Raw genomic sequence first — 13028 nt, 5'->3', positions numbered from 1 at the left:
TAAACTGAAGATGTGAAAAAAGAAAAAGTTTAATACAAGTATGATATACATTTCTGTCTTTTTACTGATGCTAGTACCACAATGAATAACAAGTATGGATTGAGAGAGTGACGTTCCACTTCAGTTTTTTGACAGTTTCCGTTCTGGTCCTTCTTTCTTTATTTATTTATTTTCAACAAAAGAAGCATAGAAAAAAAAATGGAAGCAGACAAGTAATCAGATGTAAATGGATTAAACGGAAGATGAATGTTAACTGATGGACACTCAGTCCACTTTTCTTAGCAAAGATGTAACTGAATGGATGATGCCTGTGTGAAAGGGGCCTAAAGCTGGCCGTAGACCTGGGGTGTCAAACTGGCAGCCCTCCAGTTGTTGCGAAACTACAAGTCCCATCATGCCTCTGCCTTTGGGAGTCATGCTTGTAACGGTCAATCTTGCAGTGCCTCATGGGATTTGTAGTTTGGCAACAGCTGGAGGGCTGCCAGTTTGACACCCGTGCTGTACAGTTCAAATCTTGGCTGGTTCAGCAGGGACTGTCCAAGATTCCAACCATGTCTGTGCAGGATGAATGTATCCACGCTGATCCATCAATCAACTTGGGTATAACCAGCCTGTCCAGTTGTACATGTGATGATTATTAACCCCCCTTGAGGTATTCCTGAGTGTGGCTCGGGGTTAACTTTCAGTACCAAAAGCATTAACCCTGAGCTACACTCGGGATTACCCTGCAGCCTTGCTCTGGGATCCCTCCAGCACTTGCCTTGTCCTGCGCTCCCGCGATGTCCCCCCTGCAGCGTCCCCAGCCATGTCCTCCGGCCGATGCTGGCATCCATCTTCCGGGTTCCATTCCCTGTAAGTGTCGGGACGAATTTAAAAAATGTAAAAATTTGACATTCACTCAATACACGAATATCTGATAGTAAAACATTACTGTATCAAACCATTTCACATACATTTTGTCCCGAGTGCTTTGTCCTGCGCCCTGCCTGCATATTTACTGTTCTTTCTGCCTGGAAACTGAGAAAAGTCCATGGCGTCCAAAAAGCGTCCCTTTAGGTCAAAAGCGGTTTTAGACCGGCTAGAGAACAGTGATAGTAAATTAGAACCACTTGCAGAATTGAGTGATGATTTGTGGGGGAAATTTTGTCACAAAACGATTTTGCAACTAAGCTCAGCGATGTGCGAACTTGGCGCTCTTTCACATTTCAGTGTTTTTGGTTTGATTATATTATTGAATTAAATTTATTATTATTTTATAATTTATTATATTATAATTTATGATTTTGTGTTTCATATTTTATCATACCCGGGATGTTTACTAGACTCTTGTTCGGACAGATTTCAGTGAGTTATTCCTAAGAATTACAGGCCTACAATAAAAAAACAACAATTTTCCATTGAAAATAATGTACCGCTTTGAGCACAGAAATACTGACATAATTAGACTGCTAGGGAGGTTAATGGCTATTCTAGCCACTTGCAGAAATCGCTGTGTTTTCCTGGCGGGGATAGCTCCCTCTGTCAGGAAAACACAATGGCTCCCCAGGAGGGTTTCCCCCTGACTGTGTTGATGGGAAAATCGAGCGATTGCAGGAAAGAAAATCGCTCTGTCTATGGCTGGCGTAAGTCAAACTGGTCATGTTGACATGTTTGTTTTGCATTTATCTGCTTCTTGCTGATTGTCACTTATGGTGCCAGATGTCATTAAAATTGAGTCTATCAAATCTAACGCCTTTTGTGTGACCAGGTGACACGGTGACCTTGCAGAGATAGACGACAATGTTCACCATATACCCATTTGATGCAAATTGTTCCACTTCTATTCTATTCAAGATAATAGAATTAGAATTTTTGTAGCGGAGAAAAAGTGATCAGGAAATGTTGTAGCCATTGAGTCTGTTGCAAAGCTTGACCTTCAGGCAGAGGGTACTTGGGATTTTGGCTGAGGACTGAGCATCCAAACGTGCTATTAATCATTTTGTATGAGGCTTGGGGATTTATATCACCTACCTCTGTCTCTCAGGTAAATTTGAGGACTTTGTGTTAGCAGACATTTACCTTTTTTCTCCTTTTCAAAGCACTGGCCCTGTATTGTTACACTGGCCTAAAATCAGGAGGCAGAAAGTTGAGCGTTCCCACAATTGTCTATGCACAGTTCTTTATGATGACGTGTCTGTTCTTTGTTCTTTGATTGGTCATCACATCTAATTTCCTACGTTTGTCATTTTGTAGTGGAAATGATGGAAGAATTGCATAGCCTGGACCCTCGGCGCCAGGAATTGTTGGAAGCGCGATTTACAGGAGCCGGGGTTTCAAAGGTAAGCTTTGACAGCTCATTTGCTTACATTGAATTTGTGTTGTGGTATAGTAGCTTTTATTACTGTCTGTTTCAGGGCTCTTTTGTGCGGTTTCACGAATTGCAAGTCCAGAAGACTTGCACAGCCCCTGTTTGTACTTTTGAAGGCTCGTTCACATGGGGGGGTTACACTTTGCACCTTAGGAAATGGTGCATTGCATCTACCAGAGCTGTTCATGATTGTTTCTGAGCTGTGTTTTATGTTTTTTTTTTTTTTTTTTTCTCAATATATTTACGATCAGGGTGGATAAAAATCAATGATTTTTTTTTTTTTTTTTTTTTTTTAAATCAAAGAATTGGATTTTTTTTTTAATTTAATTTTTTTTTTCCGATTTTTCTTAATTTATTTTAATAAAATGCTTTTGGAGAAAAAAAATCTATCCAAAGATAGTTTTCTATTTAAAGCGGAGCTACACCCAAAAGGGGAAGTTGCACTTTAAGTCTTTGTCCCCCGCTCCCCAGAAAGGAGTGGCACCTTTGGGGAGTGGGTACCCGAATTTTATAGGTGCTCGCTCCCACTTCCGCTGCAATCGCCTAGGGCACAGGTGTCAAACTGGTGGCCCTCCAGCTGTTGCCAAACTACAAGATTCATGAGGCATTGCAAAGCTGACCGTTACAAGCATGAATCCCAAAGGTAGAGGCATGATGGGACTTGAAGTTTTGCAACAGCTGGAGGGCCGCCAGTTTGACACCCCTGGCCTAGGCGATCGGAAACACAAGTTGCCCTCCCCGTAGTCTTCTGGGCACGTGACAGGTCCCAGAAGACTCCGGGGCCATTCACAGAGAGCAGCGCTTCTTGCACATGCGCAGTGGGCACCCGGCTGTGAAGCCATAAGCTGTCACAGCCGGGTGCCCACACTGAAGATGCCGGCGCCAGGGAGAGAAGACGGCCAGTGAAACCAGCTGTGGTGTGGACACCGCTGGACCGAGGGACAGGTAAGTGTATTTTAAAACTCAGCAGCTACAGTTTTTATTGCTGCTGACTTTTATTTATTTATTTTTTTTCAGCTGGAACTCCGCTTTAAGATACATTAATAATTTAGTTTATTCAGCATGAAATGGAGCTTAGTTATGTAGCATGACGCTGTATATTCTGCAATATTTAAATTTTTGGTAAGTTCATTCAATGAATCCAAGCTCTGCAAGCTGAGATAACATGCACTGCATTGATGCAGTCACACAATTCCACAGTAAAAATGAGGAAAAACATGAAATAAAAGAATTTGAGTAGTTCTCCAGCTATGTGTGATCAACCTAAAATCGGTTCTGATATTGCTGTTTTACTAACCTGACAGCTTATTATTCTAAAAAGGAAACCTTTGTTTGGTTTGTAAAGATTGTAACTACCAGCAAGAATGAGTCAGATTCCTTACATTTAAAGAGCACCTGTCATTTTAGATCCATCATGGCAGCGCCTTTTAGTGGGCATCCACTCACCACCTGCCACCACATCCCTCACCTTGCTGTGTCACTTCTGCCTCACCAGCCGTCCCATTAAAGTGAATAGGACTGTCTGTGAGTCGACCGTGAGTCAGAGGAGGAGCCGCTGCGGGACAGAGATGACAGCTGCTCTTTAAAAATTATGATTTAAATGGAGCCTTTTCACTAGTGATTTAAATCAAATCCACCCTGTTTACGATTGTTTCTCTCCCATGAACAAGCCCAAAATAATAGTGTGGAGTTGTGGGGCTGGGTGTTTGAATCTAAAAGTTTTTAAACCTGGCAAAAATATTGTGTGACCGTTAACATTCACTAAGCTACTATCTGCTAAGTTTTTGTTTTATAAATAGCAGCTCCTCCAGCGTTTCTCTCTTCTTGGTGGTTGTGTCCCCTCTGACAAGTACATTGATTTGGTTGACTCTTTTGTTCTAAATACAAAACATGGAGTTTAATTATTATCATAGAGATGATTGGTGAGAGGCTCTTTACTTTCTGTGAAGTGGGTGGTTTAACCTTTATATTTATCTTGTTATGCACACTGATTAAAGTATTTCCCTTTTAGATGCACACAGTTCTGATCTATTTGGCTTTTGGTTTTTGTGGGAAGGCTTACATGTATTTTGTCTGTGTGTATGCATTTTTTTTTTTTCAGGTCATTTGTCAGACATGAGGCATATTTATAAAGCAGTAAATGTGACTTTCAATATCCTTCACTAGTGCTGAGCCATTTGTGGTCATTTTAACTACTTGTCTACCGGGCACTTTTTACCCACTTTGACAATTGTGCAGTCATGCAGCACTGTACCCATATTTTTTTTTTTTTTTACAGAAATAGAGATTTCTTTTGGTGGTATTTAATCACCACTGGGTTTTTTTATTTTTTGCGCTATAAATGAAAAAACTAAATTTTTGAGCAAAAATGCGTTTCTTCTTTTCTGTTGTAAAAATTTTCTACACAAATTTATGCCAAAATGTTTTCTGCTACATTTTTTTAGTGAAAATAACCCAAATCCGTGTTTATTAATTAGTTAGTAGGAAAGTTATAGAGTCCACAAACTATAGTATATATTTAACAATTGCTAAATCCTGATGTACTGACTGTACTTGAGGCCCAGAAACACCAGGACAGTACAAATACTCCCCAAATGAACACTTTTTGTAAAGTAGACAGTCAGAGGTATTTAGTAAGAGGCATAGTGAGTTTTTTGGAGTTGTCATTTTTTTGTCATTTTGTGAAAATGTAAGAAATGAAGAAAAATTTGACAATTATTTTTTTTTACATACTGTCACCAGTGCAAGTACAGTGTCACCCTATAACTGGTGCTGTATGTTTAAAGAAAAAAAATACTTTTTTTTTTCTACTGTAACTAGAGCAATACAATATTACCATAGTAATATTGTATTTCTCTGGGGAAGTGATCAGGATTTTTTTTTTTAATTAACATATTATGATTGCTTATACCAACAGATTTCATTAGTATAAGCAAGAATTTTTTACTGAATGAAACGGATTCATGCAGTAATTTTTGTTATTGATTGTGATTGGCCACTGCTGATCACATGCTACAGATGGGCTGTGATTGGCCCAGGCTGTACATGTGTCCAATCAGCAGCACAGTTGTAAACAATGGCTTCCTTTCCAAGACATTCGTTGCTTACAACTGTCATGTGTTCTGCTGTGATTTGGTCACAGAGATCACATGACACTGGCAGCGGGCCAGTGTAGTGTTCGGTCATCAGCCATATGAGGTGCGATCCTGGGAGGAGGTCATGACGTCCTCCCAGGATAATAGGAAACCTGCTTGGCCATCATCTTACAATACGCTGGGCAGGAAGGAGTTAAACACATGCACCTGGAAAGATTCACCTGCATTAAAGGTTTGGTGATTGTCACATTCACTGCTTTATAAATCTGCACTATATTTTTTGCTTCAGTAAGCTTAGTCCCTTTTAAACCAATAAGGGGCAGCACATTTTCTAGCACCTCTGCCTTGCTGCCTTGAATCCCAACCAATGGCTCCCACTGCTGTGTTTCAGCCAATGAGGAGAGAGAGACCTGGGACAACTGAGGCTCCTGTGCACATCGCTGGATCAAGAGGGTGCTCAGGTGAGTATTAGGCTGTGAGGGGAGCAGCACACAGAAGTTTTTTTTTTTTTTTTACCTTCATGTATAGAGTGTATGAACCACTTTAAGCCTGTAGTATAACTCGTAGTTAGTGCACGCCTGAGCCTTGCTTTACGCTGAGAAATGAGATTTGTGCATTGTCCATGCCGTATTTACATGTTGCTGTTTAGTGTGTCATTTATCAGCAGACGGGTTCATCCCATGGGATATACTGAGAAGAATATAGCACATGTCATACTCACCCAGTCGGTTTGTAAAAGCATTACAGAAAACTGAGCAATCCACAGGCCTGGTAGAAGTGCATGCCGAAGGAGCAGCTTCCCACTGACAGTTCTGTCAGAAAAACTGCTTCCTCCTGCCGATGGATAATTGCTCTCATTGTTTACACCCCCCTGACCCTAGTCTTAAAGAACTTCCATCTAATTAATGAAGGATGTGGCTTTGAAATCAGCGGCTGGTAAAATCTCTGAAGAGAACCAATGAACACTTGAACTCCTCTAAGTGTGGGAGGGCAGCTAATAGGCAGGCCATTGTTTGACACCATTGCATTATTAGACTGTGCCAAGCTGCCTGAACCTGAGTCAGGGAGTTGAATTATTTTCTCTGGTTAACAATGTGCTGATGTACATACACAAAATATTTTGCATATTGGTTAATAAGAATTAATAAATCATGCTAAATATATAAGAAAGAGTTCTTGTTTCAGTGTTAGGGAAAAATAAGGAACCATCTCTGCTTGTCCTGAAAAATGCAAGTTTCTTGGCTGTTACGGCAAGCCCTGCATTTAGTGCTTTGAAAGTCAATGACCTGAAACAAGGATGCAGATCTGCAAAAATGGAGTTAGAGAGAAGTCCTTGAAGCCCAACCTTGGGCACAAAAAAGCCTTGCAGTGAGCCCTTCCCCCACCCTACATGCAAAATAAGTTTTTTGGAAATATTGTTTTCATTGTCATGGATGACCTGTGTATCAGCCCCGAGTAATGTCATATAATAATATATAACTTAATACAAGTGCTGATATTGGCAGTTGTGGTCAGTGAAAGCACATTCTTCAAGAATTTATTTTAAACATTAAGTTACATTGATCTAAACTGAACCTTATTTTCCTATCTTTTTTTTTTTTTTTTTCATTTTAGGGACAATTGAACAGTGAATCTTCTAACCAAAGTCTATGTAGCCTGGGTTCTCTGAGCGACAAGGAACTTGAGGTGAGAAGCTCATTCCAAAGTGAAATACTGGCTTTTGTGTCCCTGGCCTGTCGTAGTTTTCAAAGACACTCTCTACATTTTGGAGTCAAGCAATTTCAATGTATTTTACTTTAAGAATAAAAAATAACATTGGTTTGTACAAGTCACTTTTTGTGTGTGGCTATTTTCCATCGGCTTTCAGCGAATGCCGTATTTGAGCAATGAGAATATAATATATATATATATATACACACACACACACACACACATACACTTGATTATAGTTAGCTATTATATGGAAATTGTGTGGTTGCACATTTTTGTTCCATTCTTGTGTTAGTCGTTTTGCGTTGCGTGACTAAACGTGGGGTGCTGTTAAGAAATAATGACACTGCAAGCGCGTTGTGCATTTTGCAGCATTTTTAACGCGTTCCCGTAACTGGTTGGGTGTGGATGCCGCCTTAAAGTTTGTCCATATCCAAACGTAATTATTTTGCAGATTACCAGTTCATAGATGTGGGGGCTAACCTATTGTTCTTGCCAAAGTTCCAATATTTTTGTAACCTTCTGTACACTAAAATCTTTCTGTATACGTCAAAAGAATTCCTCTCTTTGTAATGGTGATGAGGAATGGAGGAAGATAGTAACTACCATGGTAAAGGGGATGAGGCCCCAAAATTGAACCAATGTGTGGCTAGCAGAGGTGCCTGTTGAATAAAGGTGATTCCCAGACCAATAAATAAAAAGGTGATTCCAAGTGGATTCTTCAGGAAGATTAGTATTAATCAGAAGAACAGTTTAAAACACACCATTCACTCGTTTCATGGCTCTTTAGAGGCCTCTACGTTAGCAAAGGTGTACAGTCCACGTTAATGGGTGGGATTTGTCTGCATTCGCTCAGCCCAGAGTCTACTGCAACAGTATATGGGCACCTCTGCTAACAACACATTGGTTCTATTTTGAGGCCTCATCCACTTTACCATTGTTCACTGGATCTGAATGCAGCCTAGAGCCGTGCAGGAATCTCATGAAAACCCTGACGTGCATAGGGTTTGACCACCCCCACTCTGCATGGAGACCGATACTTCACGTGTTAAATTAGGTTGCTTGATCTTAAGACACATATTCAGTAACCTTCTGAATGTGAGTATATGCTTACCACACTTTTTGCATATACGTACAACTGAACAGTACTTTTAGAAGGAACTCTCATGGCTTTTGTTTTTTTTATCCCTCCCTCCCTTCCTTTTTTTTTTTTTTTTTCCCTGTTGTCTCTGCTCACCTGGAGCAACACTGACTTATCTGGTAACATCCATGGCTTCCTCCATAGATGCACTGTAATGAATGAGTGTAGCCACCCTAGGACATGTAGTGGTATTTGCAGAATTACCAGGTGACAAATGAAAAAAACGTTTGAAAAAAAGTCACCAAATCTAAGGACTGGTGAGCTGCAATATATGAAATCTGCTATTCATGACATGTAAACCCTTTAAAAGCCCTTAGTTTTTGTTGGCACCCTCTAAATTTATATACTACTTTTTTCTCTCTTAGAAATGATATAACTTTGCTTGCTGGAGTCTGTTTACTCAACAACCTAATACAACTATAATCACCCCTATCAACTGTCAGTCCTCCGTGATTACATACCAGACCTCCTAGTCCAGCCACTCACTTGAATTGACATCATAGACCATTTCCTCAGTGATCTGTTGAAGTGCTAGAACAGGGGTGGGCAAACTTTTTGACTTGAGGGCCGCAATGGGTTCATATATTGGACCCGGGGGCCGGTCCAAGAGTAGATGAATGATGTGTGTGTGTCATCCATAGTAAGCATAGTAATTCATCCCCCCTATAGTAATTCATCCCCCCTATAGTAATTCATCCCCCCTATAGTAATTCATCCCCCATATTGTGTCAATTCACTTACCTTTGCTCCGCGCGTTCCTCTCGCCGTGTTCCCGCGCCATTCCGGTCTTCAGGGCGGACTGTGAGAGGAGCCTAGCTCCCCAGCTGCACCGCCTCACGCTGCCCCGCCTACACACATCCTGACAGGCAATGTTTGCCATGCTCCGCGGGCTGGATTAAAAGGTCCGCCGGGCCGTATACGGCCCGCGGGCCGTAGTTTGCCCATTGCTGTGCTAGAAGATGACTTAAAAAGTGTCCTAAACATCCTACAAATGTGTGTGCTGATCACATATGGGCAGATTTTCATGGTGTACTGTAGGACAGACATGCATATTTCTGTCATTCTAAAAGATCTTTCTTTAGCAGACTCCAGAGAAAAAACAGAATGACCAGAGGAATCGCAAGAGAAAAGCGGAACCATATGAAACGAGTCAAGGTATGCTATGCCTGGTCTGGTGGTGGGCTTGGTTACTCTTGTTTGGCATGTTTTTCACTTGCTCGCTAAGGGGTCTCGCCTTCATTTGCAGCTCTCAAATAACTTGAATGAGGTAGTGTAAATTACATTTAAAGGTCAAGCATAGTGAAAAAGTGATCTAGATCAGTTACTGCAGCAAGTGCCACTTCATAAACGCTTTTTTTTTTTTTTGCACGTGTATGCCATCCGTCATTAAAGTATACAATAAAAAATACTCTGAATCAGTCATGTAACAATGGAGGCATTATATAAAGGATTCAGTCTTTTGAGTTTGTTATGCATACAAACCGAGAATGAGAATATAAAACAAAACAATTCTGTGCAAGTATCCAAAACGATTGGATTGTGAAAAAGAGGTCTATAAAAAAAGGGAGAATTCATCACAACATTTAATGTAGTGTCTTTAATAAGTACAAGCCTGATGGTAAATAGAGTGTAAGTGTGCTAAAGAGATAGGAAAGGTGAGTACTTGACAAAGGTCTGATGTGCCAGGAGTTGAAGCAGAAAATCCAGTCCCCCTGTGTTTTTTATTAAATTTAAACTCCTCCCATCTTTAGTTCCCATTGACTTGTGTACATTTCTTGCAGGCACTCCTTATGCGGATAATTCTGTATGTTTATTTTTCTTTAAAGCAAAATTAGCTCGCAGGAAAGAAAACTGGATACAGACTAGTAGTTGGCCATACATTTTTTTTTCTCTGCTTCTTTTTTTTTTTTTCTCTATCCCATGACCAACTTGATTGGAAGATCATCATGTAATTTCATGATTGTAGGCTGAAGCAGAGCAGAAGAGTTTGCTATTTATAGGTAATTGCACACAGTACTGATGTATGAACTTCAGAACATTTCTGCATAAAACATGACAGTAAGCAGCATAGAAATGCACATATTCACATGTTTTCATACACACCTGCAAAAGCTCTTCTATCTGTTGTTGGAATGTGTCGTACGTGTATTTTTGTGTATGGGTGCATAGAATGCTATCCAGCAACGCAAATTTTGTTTTCTGAGCTATTTACAGCACGTTATTTGCTTTTTTGTACAAGCACATTAAAAACAATGGACTGCATTTACATCAGCTAAAAAAAAAATCACCCAAAGAACGCCTGTATGCCTAAAAATGTTGTGTTTGTCAGGCAGCAGTGTGCTAGAAGTCAAACCGGAAAGGAGTAAAATTTCTATGTTTCAGAAGACAACTGGGTTGGGAGTCTGGTGCCTGTAAGAAGGCATTTGTAAGATGTGTGGCTGTTGGCCTTGAGTGGAAATACTTTCTAAGGCCTATTTCACACAGTTGTTCTGATTGGGCCCGCTGGCCTGTTTTTCAGGCGCACCCTATTGGAACTTCCATTTTCTTCTATTGAGCAACAGGTGTAAACGAACGTGTCCATTTACACGCGCCAACATCTAATACGATCTGCCAAACAGAAACAGATGGGGATCTCTTTCCCTTCTGTCCATCAGATCAGATGGCAGTCAGTCCGTTTCCTTCCAACCAACCATAGAGAACAGTGGGATGTGTCTGTGTCCACTCTGCATAAGTTCAGTGGACACAAACGTGTCATCCACTAGCTCAGTGGGGATCAGCAGATTCCCTGCTGAGCAAGAGGATCCACTGACAGGTCTGCCCTGTGTGAAAGGGGCCTAATTCAGACATTAGAGCAGAATCCATAGTAAGCGACACATGTTGGAAATTTATAGTTCTCTACAATCACAGCTTCTTAAGGAGGGAAGCCTTCCAGCTTCCTTTTGTGTTTCTGAGATTTCATGTTAGGATGCCAAGTGCTGCTGAGATTGGAGTATGCAAAAAGATGTTGCAATAAACCATGTCCTTTTAGTTACACTCACCTTTTACCATGCCCACCAATGGTTGAGGCAAGAAGGTCGCACATTGCATCATTCACTTCCTTTAAACCCACAGAAATGTTTGTTATGGAAGGGCTAGTTGGTTCTGTTCGCTCCCCAGGCCAAAGGCACCATTCATCGCTTTGTGATCACCACACTGTAACCTTCCTACATAGATCTGCTGATGGAAAATGTGTCTGACATTTTAGCCCCATATCTGAACTGGATTTCCTACCTTCTGTTACACTCTACCCCCACATTATGTTGTAGTGGGAGGACTTCCTGCATTTGCCTCTTCGCACTGGAAAAGGGTCTGTCTGTGCTTCTACCACACAGTTGATGATGTTTCATAGGTGCAATGCTGGACTGCTGCAGTGAAGCATAGTAGAGGTAGATGAGAATGTGTTGTGACATTTCCTTTTTACCTCCGTGTCAGCCAGAGTGCACTATGGGAGTCCAGTTGGGGAGGTTGAATCCTTTAGACTGCATTCCCATCTCTTGCCATCTTTCATGTGCCGTGTTTCGGACACATTTTATACACATTTTTCTCATCCCTATGGAAAGTGTTTTGATGAAAACAATGTAGAAGACACAGCAGGCAGGATTTTTATACCCTGCACCAAAACATAAAAGTGTAATGTAGCTATTATGTCTCAACATATATAGCTGATATATATAACTGATTATTCAGTTCCTTTTTTACGTGCTGTATTTTTAATAAAGCCTATGTTCTGTCTTTTTTAGGGAAAAACACTCCTAGAGGACATAAAATTAGTGATTATTTTGAGGTAAGTTTTTTTTTTTTTTCTTTTTCTTTTTTTTTAATAAAAATTGATCTTTTATATGAAACATGAAATATCTGAGCTTGTCTGCAATTTGGAAACCATGTAAGGAAGATTTATTATATACATACTGATAGGTTTATTATACATTAGCCATATACTTTTATGAAAGGTAATATGGTAACGTATATTTCGTATTTTAATGCAGTTTGCTGGGGGAAGTGGCCCGGGGACAAGTCCTGGCAGAAGCGTTCCACCGGTTGCCAGATCCTCACCGCAACATTCCTTATCAAACCCTTTACCCCTAACGGTAAATCTTTCTTTATTGATCCACCCACAGATATTTTCTGACCTAATTTTTTTGTCTTGTGGTGTTACTCATTATGAAAGTGCATTCGATTTTTCACATGCTTTAGTACAACTACAGAGAAGGCTAGAAATTCTGTTTTCATTTTGCATGGGTTCACTTGACGAAAATTGTTCTTTTAAGATAATTCTGCTTATTTGGTGAAACAATGTAACACCTATGGCAGGCAATCCGTGTAAAATGCCCAAATGAAAGTGAATGCAGCCTAAAGGTAAAAGGAACCTACTAGACAGCCTGTACAATGTGAGGGAAATTCTTCACCATAGGCCTCTGCTGGGAAAGCTTGGCATGTTTGTCAGCCAGCTCTGCGGCCATGTTAGGTGTGGGGATGCTGTCAAAACAAACATGAGGCTGAAGACTGGGCAGTTTGCAGAACTGCTGTATAAGCCTGATGTAAATTCATTTTCTATTACCTGCTTCATGAGGTAGCTGACATCAGCTTAGTTTTAGTAGTTCTTCTTGCAACTGGTAGTTATTTTCATTCAGAAATATTTTATCTAGAGAACATTTTGGATCCGTTTATCTTGTTAACTTTGCGCAGCTCTATGCAG

At 40.5% G+C, this 13028-nt stretch overlaps 1 protein-coding gene across 3 annotated transcripts in view; it reads left to right on the top strand.

Annotated features, from left to right (window-relative positions):
- Window positions 1–13028, top strand: part of TLK2 (tousled like kinase 2) — a 66944-nt gene that overhangs the window by 21521 nt on the left and 32395 nt on the right. Inside the window, exons 2-6 of one of the 3 annotated variants that reach the window (XM_089674610.1) lie at window positions 2233–2318; window positions 7057–7128; window positions 9376–9448; window positions 12073–12116; window positions 12319–12420. In XM_089674610.1, the coding sequence (XP_089530736.1) occupies window positions 2238–2318; window positions 7057–7128; window positions 9376–9448; window positions 12073–12116; window positions 12319–12420 (372 nt within the window). In that variant the 5' untranslated portion in view covers window positions 2233–2237. The remainder of the gene's footprint in view (window positions 1–2232; window positions 2319–7056; window positions 7129–9375; window positions 9449–12072; window positions 12117–12318; window positions 12421–13028) is intronic. The other 2 variants (XM_089674611.1, XM_089674612.1) reach the window with 2 other exon arrangements.

The sequence above is a fragment of the Staurois parvus genome, unplaced genomic scaffold, assembly GCF_062004578.1.
Source record: "Staurois parvus isolate SC_StPar_1 unplaced genomic scaffold, SC_StPar_1.0 ptg000151l, whole genome shotgun sequence".
Lineage (NCBI taxonomy): Eukaryota > Metazoa > Chordata > Amphibia > Anura > Ranidae > Staurois > Staurois parvus.
This window is presented reverse-complemented; position numbering and strand designations above follow the sequence as displayed.